Source organism: Cottoperca gobio, chromosome 14, assembly GCF_900634415.1.
Source record: "Cottoperca gobio chromosome 14, fCotGob3.1, whole genome shotgun sequence".
Taxonomy (NCBI): domain Eukaryota; kingdom Metazoa; phylum Chordata; class Actinopteri; order Perciformes; family Bovichtidae; genus Cottoperca; species Cottoperca gobio.
Window position 1 is genome coordinate 10623486 of NC_041368.1, and position 13616 is coordinate 10637101.

At 38.9% G+C, this 13616-nt stretch overlaps 1 protein-coding gene across 1 annotated transcript; it reads left to right on the forward strand.

Moving 5' to 3' along the window:
- Positions 1-1849: 1849 nt before the first annotated feature.
- Positions 1850-13290, forward strand: slc6a7 (solute carrier family 6 member 7). The gene is made up of 14 exons (XM_029448998.1): positions 1850-2103; positions 4073-4310; positions 4771-4902; positions 5347-5551; positions 7436-7574; positions 7695-7829; positions 8214-8317; positions 8404-8528; positions 8889-9001; positions 9122-9259; positions 9354-9453; positions 10212-10330; positions 11081-11254; positions 11391-13290. Exons 1-14 carry the CDS (start codon positions 2038-2040, stop codon positions 11559-11561), a joined length of 1959 nt encoding a protein of 652 aa, XP_029304858.1. The 5' UTR covers positions 1850-2037; the 3' UTR covers positions 11562-13290.
- Positions 13291-13616: the final 326 nt, after the last annotated feature.

The window sequence follows — 13616 nt, forward strand, 5'->3', positions numbered from 1 at the left end:
CTTTCAACCCAGGATGGACTCATTCATGTTCATCCTTCACACTGGAGCACAACACCAGCGTCTCATATGCTCAGAGACCGTGGTGCTCATTAACAGTGGTGATGTGAAACGCCACTATGAGACAAAGCACAACGTTTTTGACCAAACAAACTCGCTCAAGTCTGAACTGAGGGCACAGAAAAACAAGTAGTCTCAGAGCCCAATATGATTTTGATTTGTGACAAAATAAAGCAAATAGGCCACCTGTCAGCATCATCAGAACAGTTTAACCCAGGATGTGCTAGTCTGGGTTAAACTGTTCAAGTGTCTAACATTGGCTGAGACTGATTTATTCTAACATTGGTTGAGAGTTAAATCAAGATGTGAAACAGTTAAAGAAAAAGGGAAACTCAAGCTGCTGCTACACTTTATTGTATTTTTCTAAGATTAAGCACTTTATTTTAAGATGCACAATTTTTCAAAAGCTATTTTATTTATTTTCTCAATTTTATTTTTAAATGCAGCCCGAGAAGAACTTTATACATATCTACATTATTATATATATCTGTATAGTTCAATGTTAAGTGACAATAAATATTGTCAAAATGTTTTTAAATTGAACTTTCTTTATTAGATTTGTCAGTTGTTGATTATGTGCAGACGTATATTCATATATATATATATATATATATTCATAACGCAAGTTAGACATTATGATGCTCGGGACCTTTGCTCGTGGAAATTTTCTCTAACTGGGACTTTTAGAAATTTAGTTGAAGGTTTTATAGAGTTCATGTATATCCAAGTCTGGCCTTTTATACATTGATGTTTTTTGTCTAATTCTTTTAGATCTTCTTTACAAGCTCAATATAATATTCTATTTTATTTATATAATGATTTGTGCAGTTGAGATTTTCAATACTTGAATTTATAAAATACCTGCATGGACAGATGGGACATGTTAAAGCAGCAAATTCACAAAACAATTCCACAGGGCAGAGAAAATAGAAAATGCTCAGTGTGCATTTGTGTCTGATTAGCATAATGTACCGACTAGCTAGCATGTTAGCTACCTGGCTACTGTAGTTTACTAGCTAACCCTGCGAGTGGTTTGAAAAGTGTGTAGAGCAAAATATTATTAAAACAATTCCAAAACAATGATCTTCAAGGTTCATGCACTTAATATTTAGAACTACTATTTCCAACATTGTAGGTAAAGTCCTACCTGTTCATGGCCAGTTTTCATATAACTTGCTGAGACAAACTTTTATGGTGAAACAAAACATTTCACTTTCATTTGTTTTATTGTCTTTTTACTGTGTTTTTTTTTACAGCCATGCATACTATTTTTTTAAGTATGCATTGTTGTATGTAAGTTTATGGTAGGCTTGTATATAGGTAAACGTGTATGTATGAGTATAAATGAGTTGCATAAATAAATGTATAGTTTTTGTGTTTTTTAGGATGTAGCCAACAGTCATGTCTAGATACTCAAGCATTCATTCAAACCTTTATTTACATTTGAAAGGTTGCCCTCATTTACAGTGACGTCAAGTGACAGACAAGTCAAAGCAGTTACACAACAACATAAAATACTAAGACATATCAAGATATATTTCCACTTTTTTTTATTATAATGTAAATAATGCTTCTATATTCAGTTAACTGTCAGCGTGAATGCTAATCAACCAGTCCAAAAAAAGATGTTTGGCTAAGTTTTGAAGTCCCCCAGGTCTATTGTCGCTCCCCACGACTAACATCTTTGAATCCACCCTGTCCTCATCTCACACAACGCGGAGCAGGTTAGGAGGAGGTGTCTCCCTCTCCGTGTCTGTGCTGCACTTGCGCTCTGCCTCCTGCCCTTCACCTCACCGCCCACCGGCCTGTTTCCTCGTCGTCATCGCTGTTGTCTCTGTTAAAGCCGACCGACCGCACTTCTTCAACTGCCTCTAAAATTACAGTAACATGGTGTACTTCTAAGAGGACTCTCCCGTGTCAAATATGGATTAACGAGGGACTAATAAACCAGTGAAGGACCACCTGTGCCGGGGGAGGGAAATGCAGGACGAAAGCGGCAAAGCAGCACTCGGGAGCCCCGCAGTAGCAAGTGCAACCACAGCGCAGGTAGGTTTGTTATCGGGGCTCTTCAACACCCCAAACATATCACCATGTGTGTGTTGAAGACGCTTTTAGACTCTAAAGGCAACGTGGGGGCCACTTTAATGGCACATTCCATTGTCCCCTGAGATGTACAGCTCGTGGCAGGCCAGGTAACATTTATTTAGGTAAAGCAGACTAACCTGTCTGCCCACATTGATCTCACCTTAGGCTTGTCTTCAGCTACACTAGTCACACTGCAGAGATGCAGTAGAGATAAAAGCTTGTGTACTTACTGAACAGATGTGTTTTCACAGACTTCTCTGAAGTTTGCACACCACAGACACAGATGATTGGTGGTGCTGGTTTAATGATGTCACATTCTCAAGGCCCATTGGCATTACATTGATTTGAGTTTCTCGGAGGTGTTGCTATGTGCCATTAAGATGTATAATGCTGACCAGACTTCTAATAGCAGCATTTGCCTTTTTGCTACAATATTCAGGATTTTATAATTTCCCCCTATTTATGTAATTAACTGTTTTTTTGTTTTATTTTGCGATTTACAGAAATTGTTTTTATTATAGCTATAATCAGTTGATTAATCGATGGACAGAAAAGTAACTATTTATATAATAGATTAATTGTTGCAGACATTTTTCAAGCATTAATACAAGAAACATTACCGAGTTCCAGCTTCTCAATTGTGTGAAATAAGTTAATAAGTTTGTGTTATAAGCTATATGTTTTGTATTGGCTCACCTGTGGTGCTGCTGTCTTGGCCAGGACATTTGCCCAGGGATCTTTAATCTCAATAGCGCTCTTTTCTAATTTAAATGAAGTCATTTGTATATTTTTAACTATTAAATTGAATTATCAAGGAAATAATTAAGAAAATAAAGAGTAATGGTTCTTGTATTATTTATTTACTAATGATCTTTTACGATGATGACGATGAAAGTAGTTTTCTGCTCTTTTTGCACATCCTTTGATGCTGTTCATTGACTCTCATTCAGCCCTCTTGATTTACTGTAGGCATTGCGATTGGTTTAACACATTCCTCTTGTCAACTCGACTACATTGTGAAGTTCCTTAACTTCCTGGATCCGGCTTTGATGTCTTTATGACTCCATTAGTCATATATTAACATACATTTTCTTTTTGCATGCAAAACCTTGGGATAAAAGACATCTCAGAAAGACATTACGTTTTAGATGACTAAGAACTTGAGCATATTTTTAATGAAACTATGGTTATTGTATTTGTGTTATTGGAATAATTGGTGAATTATACATTTTAAAACACATAACAATGACAGGAACAGCACGTAAAGCAGAAGCCCTGCTGTTATCTTAATCAGACTTCCTCCGTGCTACCTGACATGAGAAAATAGTTCCTCTCTTGTTTAGAGATGGATAATAGCAAGAAGTGGTCCAGTTTGTGGTTTTAACACCTCGTGAGTTAGATAGACAGAGAGGGTAAATCTCACACAAAACTTGTTTTACAGTCGAATAAAAGATCGGCAAACTAAAACATACTGTGTCAATTTTAATCCCTATTGGGTCAATCGTGATACCCAGTACTGGGTCAAACTAGCACTAGTGTCCAGTACCCATGAGCATGAAAACACCAGGGTCACCAATCACACCCAAAATAAGTTATAATGTTGTTTATATTATTTCCATTTGTTTTTTCAGCCATACCAACTTGTGGTTATTATGACCCATTAACAATGTCATCTTTATATTGTAACCTGCAAATGTTTGGTGTTTGTACAATAGGAATATTATAATTGTCATTGATGCATTTCTTTGCTGCTTGTCTAACTGAATAATAGATTTATTTTTGCACTGTTCTATATAATCCACTACTTGACTACCTTGTCATGAAAAAGTCAATAGAATTGGTAAATTCCAGATTTTCATTTATATCTGTATTACTGTATACGTATATCTCCTCCCTGACTAAAGAATATGATTTTTTTCTCTCTCTCTAGAATTCAGAACACTTAAACGGGCATACTGTTCCTCAAAATGGCCACAACACAACAACTACGCCTGCACTGCAGCCACAATGTGACTCCCGAGCCCCGAGTCCTGCACCCACTACAGTTCCCATTATCCCAAGGGAGCAGTGGGGAGGGAAGTACGAGTTCCTGCTCTCCTGTATCGGATACTGTGTGGGACTGGGGAACGTGTGGCGGTTCCCGTACCTTTGCTATCGCAATGGAGGAGGTGAGCAGTCTACGAGCATGTTCAGTGCCCTCTGAAGTCTCAAATGCTTTAAATGCCTGGGTGTACCGTGCGTCTGTAATAATTTGTTACACTCATTTAGGCAAGAGGCCCTGTTCCCCCTGTTCTTGGGTGTGCACTGTTCCCCTAGTCATACTGGCTTATTTTCCACACTCTCCATGGCAGCCTTTAGTACTGTGAGCTAGAACACCAAACATTGACTAATCCTATAGGTTTTCCTTGATTACACAGCAGACAGAAGGTCTGCCTGTCTAACCCACCCTAATGCATCTCCATCTGAAATCAAACATGTTGGAGCTTGACTAACAGTAAAGTAGAATAACATTATCAGCCGCCACATAGAAAGAAGTTGTATAAGTTAACCTGCCACTACAGGCCGTCTATGCGAATGTCTCCCCCAGCACCACCCTTTGTCAAACTGCCGTATTTCTATTCTTCACAGGTGTGTTTCTCATCCCCTACTTCATTATGCTCTTTGTTACGGGTGTGCCACTGTTCCTCATGGAGCTGAGTTTAGGCCAGTACGGAGCAGCCGGCCCCATCACTGTGTGGAAATGCTGCCCTCTGCTCAAAGGTAACGACCTCCTATACCAGGCACAACCTTAAACCTTAGAGATAATGATGTCAGGGTGGGGACTTTTAACGTAATTAGTTTGACCGTGTTAAATAGTAGCGAAATATGGGATCACAGTTCTATAATAATTTTCCAGGAATCTTGAGCATCCAGTTTAAACCATGCTTAATGATTTGAGTAGACAGGATCTCAAGTTGACATACCTGCGTCAGTCCTGACATGGGAAATAACTGGCTGACGCATTTGTTTGCTACCTCACTAAAATACTTCATGTGGCTCACCCTAAAATGTCCTGAGAGCTCTGCAGCTCAGTTGCTAAATATAAACATCAAATAGAGAAACCTGTAGGACCTTTCTTAGAAGCAAAAATAGATTCAGAAAAGTAGTATCATGAATAGTTTTTATTTGAATCTCATTTTTCTGAGGCTGTGTCTCTTCCTGTAGGTATTGGCATCGGGATGCTCTGTGTGTCCATCCTGGTGTGTCTCTACTATAACGTCATTATAGCGTGGACGTTTTACTACCTGGGCAGCTCGTTCCAGAGCCCTCTGCCGTGGTCCTGTGACGCTGTAGCCAACATAGGTCTCTGTGGAAACAACACCACCAATAGCTCTGATAAAGGCCTCAGCCCTACAGAAAAGTTCTGGAAGTAAGTTTGTTTTACCTCAAGTGTTTCATTACGGTAGACTTTTATAGACTTTAAAATGTCTACTGTACATCTCCACGCATCTTCATGTTATTTATGTATCCTTTACATAGCCAGGAAGCTTCCATTGAGATACAAGATCTCCTCCAGTCCTGGTCAATACGGCAGCATAAGCAGTTTCAAAAACAAACGCATAAAATACATAAAGGCAACACAAGAGAAATAGTTAAAGAAGAGAGGCATGCAGGCCAAACCAGCGATAAACATGACGCATTCAACTGAGTCAAGGATTATGTAAAACAGCAACAGTTTGTAAAAGGTTTTAAAAGTATTCAAAGAAGGGAGTACTTCGAATGTGGTGGTATTTTGCAGCTTATTCTATGAAAGGATAAAAGGCTGGAGATATAAGTTAAATATGCACATTAAAAGTCAACTTATCAAGCCATAAGTAATTGTAGAAAAATGACTATTCCTCTACAGTTACCGACCTTCTAATGTCAAGATAGTTGGATCTGCTGCCTAAGAGCAATAATATAAGTGTTATTTTATATTACATATTTGCCCACTGCTTTTGAACAGACTCTGGCACACAAACCTTGTTCAAATACTTTGATTTTCTTAAACTAACACAAGTATTCTTTACAATAACTGGACTCTTTAAACGGGTTAACCTTTTCAGCTAATATGACTCATTTGCGGCAACACCTTTCATGTGGTGCCTGGAAATATAAGTCATTATAATGTCACTGTCACTTTGCCAATATACATCCTTATGATGTTTTCTAACAACAGTTTTAAGGGCGCATGGCTGTAATACTAATATTACAGATACTCTTCAGCTCTCTGAATACATTTTGCCTCACAATGCCTCAATGACAGCCGACTGTCTGCTTCAAGTCAAAGTAAGAGTGTAGTGATATGCAACAAACAAACCAAAGGGTTCAGAGACTGAGGCAAGAGACAATATCTAGGTCAGTTTGTTGACCTCTTTACCAGAGCCTACTCTCAAAAGGCATGGCAGGCATTCAGAGGCATTGAGAAAAGCTATTTCTCTGGTGAACTCTGCCCCCTCCCCTCAGTGACTGGCGTGTGTGTGCTCTGCTTCATATGGAGCACAAAGAGAGCAGAAACCACAGCCTTGTTGTTAGAGCATCTCTAATGAATTGTGTGTGACTACAGGACTGCATAGGCTAAATCCAAATGTCCACCTTCCAAATGAGCCCTTGTGTTCACCTTCATCACAAAGAGTCTTGGATTATAATGTAAGAAGGAACATTCTCACACAATGTTGCTATTTACAATATATATATATATATATATATATATATATATATTTAATTAACCTACAGTTATGCAGGGGGACCTTATGATTTATGTTTACCTTATTTAGGATTGTTTTTCACAAAAACAAGATGTGCATCGGGGAAACTATGACATGTTTTGTTTCCTAACAAAATGTTAGCTTCAGTGATTCCAGTATGTTTTAGTGCCAGTTTTAAAGTTTTAAGCATATTTTGAAGATTGTCGGGATACTATCGTGAATTGTCTTGGCCAGGATAATCGTGACATGAAATGTTCATATCATTCCATGCCTTGTTCACAACACTTGATAACCTTTCATGCAAAGTGGATAAAGCATTTGTGATATTTGACATTGTAAAGTGCTGTGATCATATGAGTAATGCCCTGTGGCTTTATGGACTAATGTTTTCAGCGATGTGAAACAAGAAATGCAAGAAAAATATGTCATAATCAGCTGTGTAAATAATCCTGCCCAACGACGTGCTATGTTTATTGTGCGTCTGTTGATGTGTAATAAGTGTGGCAATGGGTATGGTAAGAGTCATGCTGTTTTATATGATTGGGTTTGACTTGTGTGTCTTGTAGTGAGCGTGTGTTGGGTGTAGTAAATAGTGAGGGCCTCCACAACCCCGGCCCCGTCCGGTGGCCCCTAGCCCTGTGCCTCCTGGCTGCCTGGATCATCATCTTTCTGTGTATGCTCAAGGGCATCCGCAGCTCTGGCAAGGTGAATCAACACAATGTTGTTATTGTCAGCTCACACACACACACACACACACACACACACACACTCCTACCCTTTGCTGCCATCTCTTGTCTAATGTGTCTGTGCTGTCTGTGGTTTCAGGTGGTTTATGTGACAGCTACCTTCCCATACCTTGTGCTCATTGTTTTGATCATCAGAGGTGCTACACTGGAGGGCTCTCTTCAGGGCATTGCTTTCTACCTCACACCAGACTGGAGCCGATTAGCTAATGCACAGGTACTTCAAAGATTCAAGATTTAAAGGCTTTATTGTCATATGCACAAAAGCTGCATCGTAGTTGTTGGCAATGAAAATCGTAAGTCCCAGGCTCCTCCAACAATGCAAGTATAAGTATACTTAAGACATAAAAAAGAAATAAAATAGTGCAGGAGACATAATGGTGCAAGTAAAATGCAGGAATAAGTCAAATATATGTTTAAATAGAATAAGATAGAAGATAGTTATTATAGAATAACAGAATGTAAGGTTTTAAATACTGGACAGTGGAATAATATAAGGTAGACTGGCACATATGAGGAGTTTGTGAATATAATCATCATTTAAAAAGTATAACTAGATATTTTAATTGTTTAAGGCATATTCCTGTCTGATACATTGCAGGTGTGGAATGACGCAGCCTCTCAGGTCTTCTACTCTTTAGGTATTGGAGTTGGAGGGCTTCTTTCAATGGCCTCTTACAATAAGTTTGACAACAATGTCATCAGGTAAGTTTGTGCTCTACTGCACCGTTTGCTCCGTTGTTGCAGTTATGATGGGTTCAGACTCTTAATTGTGGTTCTTTTGATTTCAGGGACACTTTGATTATCACCACAGGAAACTGCAGCACCAGCTTCTTCGCAGGATTTGCTATATTCTCAATCCTGGGTCACATGGCATGGAAGAAGGGAGTGCCTGTTGGAGAGGTGGCCGATTCAGGTAGTTACTGTTCAGTAATCCTGTGGATCTTTTTAAATCCAGATTGGCAGACTGACTAAAAAAAGCATTTTGAACTAAACCTGAATCTTAAAGGGACAGTTCACCTTCATATCTGAATTACTTACTTTTCCTCTTACCTTCGGTAGAACAAAAAGAGTTCCTACGTTAAACTGATCACAACAAGGTCTGTGGATTATCTTGAGTAACAAGATTTCTGAAAAGAGACATTGCTGTTGAGTTTTTTGTTGATTTGAGCACCACATGCCTTCTAGTTTCGTTCGTAGCTCCGTTTAATCACTTAAATAAAAAACTGTCTGTGTTATGCATATATTGCCTTGAACTATTTTAATTTGCCTTCAGGTCCAGGGTTGGCCTTCGTTGCTTACCCAGAAGCCCTTGCTCTGCTGCCAGGCTCTGTCTTCTGGTCCGTTATGTTCTTCCTCATGCTCTTTATGCTGGGGGTCGATACGCTGGTAAGGCCACACACCAGGGTGTCGTATGCTGTGCAGTCTGTAAAGCCCACTGAGACAAATGTGTAATTTGTGATATATCCCCTCCGTATGTTTGACACCTTCTCCTCTACTGCTTCACAGTTTGGCAACATGGAGGGCATCACCACGGCCGTGATGGATGAGTTTCCGCACCTCAGAACAAACCAGCTGCACAAGTCCTTGTTCTTGGGCGCTCTGTGTTTTTCCTTCTACCTGATGGGTCTCCTGTTAGTGACTGATGTGAGTGGGTTTTACTGTAGTAAGTGATACATTTGGCAAATGCATCTGCTCAGTGATCAGACTCACATTTCCCATGCTCTCTGTGTCTTCATAGGGAGGGATTTACTGGTTCACTCTCATTGACTCCTTCAGCACTAGTTTCGGCCTCATCATCATCACCCTCTTCATGTGCATTGGCATTTCCTTCTTCTACGGTAGTCCATCACAAAACCCTAACCTTCACATCAAACTCCTATCATTCCTCCATGAGTTTCAGTCATCCAGGACATGTGATGTCAGCAAGTTGTTAAAGAGGAGAAACTTGACTTGCTGTGTTGTGAATGCTTCATAGTAGAGCTGCACGATTTATATCCTTATGATATATGTTATAATGTCAGCATGGAAATTACAATGTCACAATGTAGGACCTGTGATTAATTGAACTCAAACCCGCATGGTTCTCATTATTCTTGACTAATTTACAAGATGATTCTGTCATAACATAATTTACTCTGATTTAAGGCTTCTTGGATACACAGTTTAGTTGAGATCAAAATGAAGGTTGAGTAAAAATAAAAAAATAAAAGCCTGAGCAACTGGAGCGCAGGAGCCAGTCCCCACACACACACACACACACACGCACACACACACACACACACACACACACACACATACTACTGTACTTTGTAGTCATCTGCCGAATATTCCTGTATTTTTTTATTTTGCAATATATATTACAGACAAATATCTTAATTTCAGTTTTTCCAATATCGTGCAGCTCTACTTCATAGCAAGTCCAGTTTCTATTTTACAACTGATATTCAGCAGTTTCTTTTAACTATTACACATCACATCTTTTTTTCTTCTCGGTTTTCACCATTGAACACATTATATGCTATGCTCTGTTGTGTTGGTGATATCTTGGTTGTTCCAGAGTTCCTAACATGCATCTCTTAATGACCTTTTCTATTAGGAGTGAACCAGTTTTGTCAGGACATTATTGATATGATCCAACACTGCCCCTCCTGGTGCACCAAAGTGCTGTTCTACTTCAAAGCATGCTGGGTCTTCTGCACTCCATTTCTCCTGCTGGTGAGTAAACACATCAGTATTATTATGTGTTGTTAGCAGACACAGGTGCAATGTGACATTAGCAATGGCTATCCATAACTTCAGAATCCATCTATTACACTTCTGTAAATTCAGCTGATTTAGTGTGTTATCTGATATCTTTTGTCAAATCCAAATGCAATGAAGTTGATTTTGTATAAATCAAAGCAATGACCTTCACTGCCAACTGAAAAGTTATGCTATTCTTTTCTATTCTATCCTCACAGTATTATTGGTTTGCATCAGTTGCAGAATCCAAGTTACGTCACTACCTCTCATATTTCTGCCGCTCCTGTCACCTCAAGCACAATTACTATTCACAGCGAGGCTACTTGATATAGAAATGTTGCACTTACAGTCAAAGGGTAATTTGATGAGGGCTGAGACACTGTGATGTCCCAGTGAGTTCAAAACATCCCAATAAATGACTGAAGAGTTCATCGTAAACTGAGTGGGAGGACAAAGTATGAACATTTAATTACCATCTTCTACAAAAGTTAAACCAAGGAACATAAAATAACATTGCTACTTTGAAATGTAGCCAACTGTCCTAAAATACAATTCAAATAAACAGCAGTTGTGAATAATTTAAGAGGAGAAACTGACATTCAATCTGACCCCCCCCCCCCCCCCCCACCCTTTAGCATTTCTCTGCTGGCCTTCTCATTCACTCTTCGTGGCTTTTTTTCTTTTTTGATGTCTCACTTTGTACCTTTCCTCCTGCGGCTGTAGTTAATCCTGACCTACATCTTCATTGAGATGTACAACACATCACTCCACTACGGCTCCTATGTGTATCCACGGTGGGGTAAAGCGCTGGGCGTGTGCATGGGAGCGACCTGCTGTATGCAGATCCCCATCTGGGCCATTGTGGCCATCTGCAAGGAAACTGGAACACTGAAAGACGTCAGTATCCGCACTATGTCATGATCACACTAACTAGGGCTCGGACGGTCACTGCTGCACCTTAAATATACAACATAGGTAGATGCAATGGGCTGTGTAGGAAGGTTTATGACTGTCTTTTGCTTCTCTTTTGCAGCGTTTCCAGAAATCGATCCAACCTCTAAATTCCTGGAGGGTAAACAATTTGAACAGCACCGATAGAGTAGAGGAGCACATGGACCCCGAGAGGGTGGAGGCTCCGTTCACCGTCACGCTCACGGACATGGACTTTACTGCGATGAGGTGGGAGACGGGAAGCCAGGCGTGACAGCAATGATAAACGCTGAGTGATGAGCAAACTACGTTGGCAAGAGACAGAGGAATTTATTATTGTTTGTTGTGTATGTTTTTCGCCCCAGCTAGGCTCTGGTGGCTGCGTCTGAACAGACTGTTGTCCTGCAGGGCAGTGTGGATTATTTATACCGTTATATATGTTTGAATTGTATTTTCAAACTCTTTTTTTGAACATTTTATAGAAAGTAAGGTTGCAGCTTATGGGACTCTACCAGGACTCTTGGATGATGATGATATTGCAGGGTATCTGCTGATTTAATTTATTATCATAGTAATGTAGTGCAATGAAATGCTCACTGACAGCCGTCAGCAGCAGCTGAGGGACCAGATCTAACTTATCATGTACAAGGACGAGAAACAAAAAAGTGCATCCACTCTTGACTGTTACCTTCAACAACCGCTGGAGCTGGAGAGTTGACCATAAATCATCGGCCTGCCAGAATAAATACCGCACCGAGTCAGGAATACTTTTAATCCGTTTAACTTTTTAAAACGAATGCTTGCTAGAATTACCGCTACAACAAATAAATACATTTAAAAAAGATATCTTGCCAAATGAACTGTTAAGTACTGTCCATGTGTCTGACCATCTGCATTTCTAATTGCCTAAGTTCCTGCAGAAAATGTAGCAATCAGTTCAATTGTTGCTCAGAATCCATTGATATTATCACATTTACAACTATTCTACACTGGTATTGTATACAGGTTTTTAAGTGGGACTAACTAACTATCCTTGTTAACTTGACTGTAAGTTTATGAGTCAGTGGGTATCTACACACTTAGTTTTTTTATGTTTACTGAAACTTGGCTTTGACAGTTCTTCATTGTAGATTACCCCTCTGCTATTTATTAGCAGACAGATGATATATGACTTAAGGAGTTAAATCATATATCATCTGTTAAATGTATTATCTTGAAAGGCACTTACAGTTTAAATGTATTTCCCCCTTGAGAACATGATTATTGTCATTTCATCAATTTTGCTTCACAACTTTCTGAGGGCGCAAAGTTACACTGATTTGAGGTTCTGTTTAGAGAAGACTTTTTAAATGTTATTTATTGGCAAATTGGCCACACTGCTTAATTTATAAATGTTATTGGGAAATTATTTTACAAATATTTTTTTACTAGACATTTGTTTTTAGATGAGCCCAATGATAAAGTATTAAACTTGGGAAATAATATGAAGAATCACAAAAGGATCTCACCGAGGTGAGAAAGTTAATCCTTAATCTTTTAAAGTGGCTGACTGAAACTGATTGACCCAGATAAATACATTTGTTAACCATCTCTTACAGAGAAGTGACATTTTGATATAGTCTTGAATGTCTAAAGATTTAATTCCCCACCGTTTTTCAGGCTGTTACTAAAACTGTTTTAAAGGTCTCTTTTGTGTCCTGTTGCAAATTAAGCAGATAATGACATAAAAGAAACCAGCCACCTCTGCAATATCTGCATTTTTAAAATACTGTCACATTACATTTTTGTGTATTTATAATATGGGAAATAGTTTTCTCTCTCAAAGCCTCTTTCAAGCGGGATCGTTATTTTACTTTTTTTTTTATCAAGAACTGTTTCAGGATTGTATGTCATGAAAACATGAAACTCCTCTAATTTTAACAAATATGTTTGCCTTTGTACACCGCGTTGCCATTTTCTTGCATATTGCTCTGCACAGTGATTAAATATTCTTGTTGTCTTCATATCTTTTATTCATTTTTTGTAAGTTATTGGATATTTTTCTTTCAAAGATGTCTGTGAAAACTGTTTAAAACTGAGACGAGTGTATGAAGCCAAGGTCAGTTTTATTTAACTGATCTTTCAGAATTCCCTATATAATATTTGTTTTGAAAAGATACAATAATGGTGATTATATGGTGGCCTGCTGGTGAGACAGCATCCAGGAGACAAATAGGACATTCAAAATGGAGTTTAATGTAGGCAACAAAGAGGCTGTTTTCTAAACGTCTACGACCCAAAGAGTTTGCAAATCTTGTAGTGATTTAAAATAACAATACGTGAATATTAC